At 41.7% G+C, this 7,500-nt stretch overlaps 1 protein-coding gene across 2 annotated transcripts in view; it reads left to right on the top strand.

The window, feature by feature from the left end:
• The window catches only part of LOC144958609 (uncharacterized), a 28,163-nt gene that overhangs the window by 14,249 nt on the left and 6,414 nt on the right, over positions 1-7,500 (top strand). For both annotated transcript variants that reach the window (XM_078890700.1, XM_078890699.1), the window contains exons 8-10: positions 1,937-2,101; positions 4,920-5,111; positions 7,369-7,500. The exon at positions 7,369-7,500 is cut by the window's right edge and continues 102 nt beyond it. In XM_078890700.1, coding sequence (XP_078746826.1) covers positions 1,937-2,101; positions 4,920-5,111; positions 7,369-7,500 — 489 coding nt within the window. The remainder of the gene's footprint in view (positions 1-1,936; positions 2,102-4,919; positions 5,112-7,368) is intronic.

Genomic DNA, 7,500 nt, shown 5'->3' with positions numbered 1-7,500 from the left:
GTAGTAGTAGTAGTAGTAGTAGTAGTAGTAGTAGTAGTAGTAGTAGTAGTAGTAGTAGTAGTAGTAGTAGTAGTAGTAGTAGTAGTAGTAGTAGTAGTAGTAGTAGTAGTGGTGGTGGTTGTAGTAATAGTAGTAGTAGTAGTAGTAGTAGTAGTAGTAGTAGTAGTTGTTGAAGTAGTAGTTGTAGTAGTAGTAGTAGTAGTAGTGGTGGTGGTTGTAGTAGTGGTAGTAGTATTAGTAGTAGTAGTAGTAGTAGTAGTAGTAGTAGTAGTAGTAGTAGTTGTAGTAGTAGTTGTAGTAGTAGTAGTAGTAGTAGTGGTGGTGGTTGTAGTAGTGGTAGTAGTATTAGTAGTAGTAGTAGTAGTAGTAGTAGTAGTAGTAGTAGTAGTAGTAGTAGTAGTAGTAGTGGTAGTAGTAGTGGTAGTAGTAGTAGTGGTAGTAGTAGTAGTAGTAGTAGTAGTAGTAGTAGTAGTAGTAGTAGTAGTAGTAGTAGTAGTAGTAGTAGTGACACTCGTCCTTCAATTATCAATTTATTAAGATTACTTTCGTCTTCAGTGACGTCCCAGGTTTGAGAGTTTTTGCCCAGATGTGTCATATTAATTGATCAATATTTGAAGGACGAGCTCATGTTTAGATCGTCATCACGGATCATCATATGAATTGACTGTCATTAATACTCTTCCATCACTTTTCGCTTCCCCCATCTTCCCCCTCCCCTCCTCCCTTCCCCCGCCATATCATACTTCTCCACCCCCCCCCCCCATCCCCCGCGCCCCCCACTTCAATCCGCTATACCACACTCCACCGTCAATCCCCCCCCCCCTTACCCGCAAAAAAATAAAAACAACAACAAAAAAACAATCTATCCATCCCTTACCCTTCCCGCAATAATACACTCCACCCCCCCCCCCCTCAAACCATACTACACTCCACCTTTCCCCGCCCCTCCTCCCCCCCCCCCCCCCCCCCCTCAACAAAACCTCACTACACTCCACCCCGCCCCCACCAAACCACACTACACACACACACAAAACCTCACTACACTCCACCCCGCCCCCACCAAACCACACTACACACACACAAAACCTCACTACACTCCACCCCGCCCCCACCAAACCACACTACACACACACACAACCTCACTACACTCCACCCCGCCCCCACCAAACCACACTACACACACACACACACACACACAAAACCTCACTACACTCCACCCCGCCCCCACCAAACCACACTACACACACACACACAAAACTTCACTACACTCCACCCCGCCCCCACCAAACCACACTACACACACACAAAACCTCACTACACTTCACCCCGCCCCCACCAAACCATACTACACACGCAAAACCATACTACACTCCACCTCCCCCCCCCCACCTTACCACACTCCACACCCTCCTCCCCGTCTCCCCCCCCCCACCTTACCACACTCCACACCCTCCTCCCCGTCTCTCCCCCCCCCACCTTACCACACTCCACACCCTCCTCCCGTCTCCCCCCCCCCACCTTACCACACTCCCACACCCTCCTCCCCGTCTCTCCCCCCCCCCCCACCTTACCACACTCCACACCCTCATCCCCGTCTCCCCCCCCACCTTACCACACTCCACACCCTCTTCCCCGTCTCCCCCCCCCCCCCCACCTTACTACACTCCACACCCTCCTCCCGTCTCCCCCCCCCCCACCCACCTTACCACACTCCACACCCTCCTCCCCTTCTCCCCCCCCCCACCTTACCACACTCCACACCCTCCTCCCCGTCTCCCCCCCCCCCCCCACCTTACCACACTCCACACCCTCCTCCCGTCTCCCCCCCCCCCACCTTACCACACTCCACACCCTCCTCCCCGTCTCCCCCCCCCCTTCCCACCTTACCACACTCCACACCCTCCCCTCCGTCTCCCCCCCCCCCACCCCACCACAGTACGACCGTCTTTACGACCTAAGCCGAGAGCCATCCGTCAACGACACGAGTGCCTTCAAGGACAACTTCCACATCGAGGAAAGCATCGTCTCGACATTCGTGCAGCTCGTCAACATGATCGGGACCGACTCCGAGGGCCACATCATAGCATTCAAGACCAAACAGGTAGATGGATGAATTTTATGTATAAAAAAAAAAAAGAAAAGAAAAAGGGGGCAGCGTGGCTCAGCGGTACCAGAAAGGTACCGAGTTCAATCACCCGCCGCCTCGTTGTGTGGCCTTGAGCAAGTCACCTCGCCCTAGTTCTATTTGCAGCGCTGCACTGCGGCTGACGCCTGGGTCATTCCAGTCTTCCCTTGGAATAGACCCTAGAGACTAATTTCCCTATGGGATGAATAAAGGGATTTTTTAAATTTTTAATTTTATGGATATCAGGCATAGATGCCAATAGGCTTCAACAGTCGTGACGTCACTTCCCTCGTAATGACATGACGCGTAGTAACTTAGTAACTGGTTCTAAACTATCGGAACAATGGCGGACGCCCTTATGAAATACTTCTCTCTGACGAGCATAAAAGTGTACCCGAGGAGAAAAACATAAATCTGATCATGATTTGACTTTTATACATTCTGATCACGCACAGTATGACGTCATTATGACATGTGAAAAAGTTCTAGCCAGCATGAAGAATAAAAAGTACCGATTTTCTTTGTTTAGAACCAAGTTGCTGGTTGCTGAGTGGACGTGACATCAGACTATTGAATTTCATTGATGCTGTGCGTCTATCCAGAAAAAAAGTCATCCGCCTGACCTCCCATACTGGGCAGGGAGGTACTTGTGTCTTCTATCCCCCTGTATCTGATTTCCAATTGCTTTCTGTCTTTGTCTTGGAATGAGATACTTAGTTTTGTCATATCCCTGGAGGGAAACAGTCGAATTTATAGTTATTGTTTTTGGAGATGATATTTTTTTCCTTGTAAATCATCTCTCTTATGTACTGTTATTTTTTAATTCTTAACTTATGATTTGTAAACGTTTGAATGTGTTCTTTTTAGCGGGGACCTCAGCTTGTGTCAGGATGAGACTTTTAGGTGATCTTAAAATAAGTATACTGATAGTGTGCTCTGGGAATCTAAGTCTGTTTCCTATTTGAACCTTTTCCCCTTGTCTTACTTTTTCCTCAAGTCCTTTTAATTGTACATCTAGAATGTTTTTGCCATCCAATTTTCTTCCATTTTACTGGCGCTGATATGACCTTAATGTGTTGCAAGCGCCGTAAAACCCTTAAATGCAACCAATCAAACAGATCTAGTTCTTAGTTATGTCCAACCGTAGCCATCATAAACTTATAACCTGACACTAACCAAATAATGTCATCTAAAGACAAGTCTTTGGCCACAAAAGAAAACAAATCGTGAGTTGTATTCAATAGTTTAACCAATGGGAACACGTGTTTCCTTGAGATCTACTAACGACAACTCACGAGACGGTGCAAAACCACCCAATAAATGACGTCAAACTGTAAGTCCTAGTCGGTTCTAGTGTCCGGCTATAGATAGTATGCGCTTGGCTAAGAAGCTCATCACATTGCCATCCGGAAGTATAACGGACCAACACACAAAACTGTGTGTATCCATGAACGTTTATAGTCGGGTTAATACAGTTCAGTGAGCATTACTCATAAACGCGGATGGCACAAAGACCTGAGTGATGTCATCTGCGAACTATCTATAAAACTGACAATGGCTACGATCCAACACAGTGAACACCATTAAGAGGACAATTGCACACGTGTAAACAAGATTTGGGGGTTCGATGATTTCTACCAGTGAACAATACTCACAAAATCAAACAATTCATGAAAACAACAAGCCACACCAATGAGATACCAGTCCCGTTTGGAAATGTCTTTGTGATTAATGAGTAGATTTTTGACCAATCAAAACACGGAATTTGTCACACACCTTCACACAACTCGGACAAACATAGTTGATTGTTTATAAACAATAATGTGAATGAAATCGACCTCCTCTGATCATTGTTATTGTTTTTATAGATAGTTCGAAGATGACCTCAATCGGGTCTTTGTTATTGTTTTTTGCCATCCCCGTTCATGAGTAATGCTCACTAAACTGTATTAACCCGACTATAATCCAATTGGATTCAGTAGTCTGATGTCACGCGCCCGGCAACGGCGGCCATCTTGGTTCTAAACAAAGAAAATCATTACTTTTTATTCTTCATGCTGGCTAGAACTTTTCATATGCCTTTTGATCAGAATGTGTAAAAGTCAAAACATGATCAAATTTATAGGGGTTTTTCCCCCTCTGGATACGCTTTTATGCTCCCCGGAAAAATATTTCATACGGGCGTCCGCCATTGTTCCGATAGTTTAGAGCCAGTGTTACTAAGTTACGATGCGTGACGTTACGACTGTTGAAGAGTATTGGGTCGAACACGAGAATTGTTGGTGACATTAAGCCGAATTTAAAAAATTGGTTCCAGTATCATACTTTGGGATTTTTCTTCTTTACAGTATATACAAAACGAAGGGTCTGGGATGAGTGAACTTTTGGAGGGTTTACATCAACATTATTAGGCACACTCTGAATTCGTAGTAATTGTTGTGATTACGATCACTGAACTCGCCCAGAGGCATGGGCAGGGGGGTTAATTTTCAAGAGATTCATGTGCACTGCTCTCTAACATTGCCACCCTGAATTCAAAAAGACACAGTAATTTGTAGACTTTGTACACACTTGACAAAAATAATTTTTACAATTTAATAGAATGATGATGATGATGATGATGATGACGATGATGATGATGATGAGGATAATGATATTATTATTATTATTAATATAATAATAATAATAATAATAATAATAATAATAATAATAATAATAATAATAATAATAATAATAATAATAATAATAATAATAATAATGAATGGATGACATCCAATCTTCTAATTTTCCAAAGATCAATCTGCGCATGCCCGAAGACGTCCACGAACCGGTAATCAAAGACTTGCTGCTATTGGAAGACGGGCAACTCGTGGCGACGGACAACAAGAACAAGTGTGTCAAGATGACTGGGTTATCTGCCCTTGGGGATCCCAGAACGGTCCGACTGGATCTCAGGACGGAACCGTGGGGAGTCGCTAAGCTACAGGTGAGAAAAGAAGTATCACCCTCCTCCCACCTCTCCTCTCTCTCTCTCTCTCTCTCTCTCTCTCTCTCTCTCTCTCTCTCTCTCTCTCTCTCTCTCTCTCTCTCTCTCACACACACACACACACACTCCTGTACAAAAAGAAATGAAATAATTTTTTAAAGAAACAACCAACCCCCAAAATAAAGAAATTAAAAAGAAAATGAAGCAGAACAACCAAACAAAAAAAAAAATAAAAACAAACAAAAAACAAAAACAAAAACAAAAAAAAAACAAGAACAAAAACAAAAAAAAACAAACAACAAAAACCAAACAGAACAAATACGTAGCAAAGGCCAAAAAAAAAACGCCGAAAAAAAAACAAACAAACAACAAAACATTAGAAAAACAAAACAAAACAAGAACACACTCACACAACCAAAAAACAACAACCCCATCGAAAAAAAAATCAACCAAATAAACACAGACGAAAGCAACAAAAAAAAAAAATAAAAAAAATAAAAGCAACTAGCAAACAAACAAACAAAAAGCCAAAAACAATAACAAACAATCTCTACCCCACCCCAAAGCAAAAAAACAAAAAAACAAAAACAAACCCCAAACAAAACAAACAAACTAAAACACCCACATTTTTACAAAAATAAATAAAAACACGGAAGAAGTCTTTCAGTCTGTCTAGAGAAATCCACTCGACCGATACTGATCTTGTTCGGGTTGTAAATGATGATCTTCTTCAAATCATCAATGAGGGTTCCTGCTCACTTTTTAACCTTCTTGATGTGTCTTCAGCTTTTGACAATATCGGTCACGAGTTACTGTTATAACGTTGTTAAATAACTTTCGGCATTTCCGGTACGGCACTCGGTTATTTTTAATCATATTTATTATATATACGACAAATTGTAGGTATAAATAGTTTGAAGTCCGATCAAATTCCCTTGGAATATGGTGTCCCGCAGGGGTCAGTCTTTGTTCTCTACATACATCCACTTTCAAAGGTTATCAGGGGCTTTGGTCTGTTCTATCACCAATATACTGATGACACGCAGTTATTTGTATCTGAATGTACCAAAAACTTACAAAATGTCACGTGAAAAATGTGTATTGGGTGTAAGGGAGGGGATTGGTAGGAACAGGCTAAAGCTGAATGACGAAAGTGAAAGAAGGAGAGATATCAATACATATTGTTGACAAGGTCAGAAATCTTGGAGCATTCTTAGATTCGGAACTGTCGATAGACTACCAAATTAAGACAATGATACAATCATTAAACTGTCAGTTGAAAAAAAAAATGGATCTATTCAGAACAATTTTATTCAAAGACTATCGAGGAGTACTTTTCTGAGGATGTTAACAAATTTTTTTTTAATAAAAAAAAACAAAAAAAAAAAAACAACAACAAACAAAACAAACACCCCCCCCCCCCAAAAAAAAACCCCAGGTATTTTCTCTTTTATTTTCAAAGCTTGATTACTGTAATGCTCTGTTGTTTGGTGTCTCGGAAAAGAAGCTCAGGCGACTGCAGACGGTTCAAAATAATGCTGCCAGATTGGTCTTTCGAAAGTGTAGGTTTGATTCTGCCAACCTTTGATTCGAAGACTACACTGGCTGCCTGTTGAGAAGAGGGTCCAATTCAAAGCATGCGTCATAGTTTATCGCTGCCTGGAAAACACTGTCCCTCCCTACCTACTTACAGAACTCCTAAAGAAATATTCGACAACTCGACCTTCGCGTACCTCCAATGACACCACCCGTTTGGCTGTCCCGCGCATTCGTAGAAAGGCGGGAACCAGGCCCTTTTCTCATTTTGGTCCGTCTGTATGGAATAGCATTCCACGGAGCATCCGAGAATCCAAATTATTGCCTGTGTTCAAGAAATCATTGAACACATTTCTTTTTTGATGTCATATACTTTAAATATTGTTTTGTGTTGATGTAATTTAAAGCGCCAAGAGCCTCATTGTTGAGGATACCGTGCGCTCTATAAGAGTCTATTCTTCTTCTTCTTCTTCTTCTTCTTCTTCTTCTTCTTCTTCTTCTTCTTCTTCTTCTTCTTCTTCTTCTTCTTCTTCTTCTTCTTCCTAGTATCATCATCACATCATCATGATCATCATCATCATCATTATTATTATTATTATTATTATTATTATTATTATTATTATTATTATTATTATTATTATTATTATTATTATTATTATTATTATTATATGTTGTTTATTTGTTGTTTTTGTTTTTGTTTTGGTCGTGTTTTTATCGACAGGTAAATGTGATAGCTGTGACAGGCTACGAATGTCTTTACATCATCACCAAGACAGAAGAGCTCCACCTTCAATCCACCGTCAGGACAAGGAAAGACTACTGGGCTGTTGCCGCGCTCAGCCCCATTAACCTG

Source organism: Berghia stephanieae, chromosome 13, assembly GCF_034508935.2.
Source record: "Berghia stephanieae isolate SIO BIC M18660-M18661 chromosome 13, UCSD_Bste_1.3, whole genome shotgun sequence".
Taxonomy (NCBI): domain Eukaryota; kingdom Metazoa; phylum Mollusca; class Gastropoda; order Nudibranchia; family Aeolidiidae; genus Berghia; species Berghia stephanieae.
This window is presented reverse-complemented; position numbering and strand designations above follow the sequence as displayed.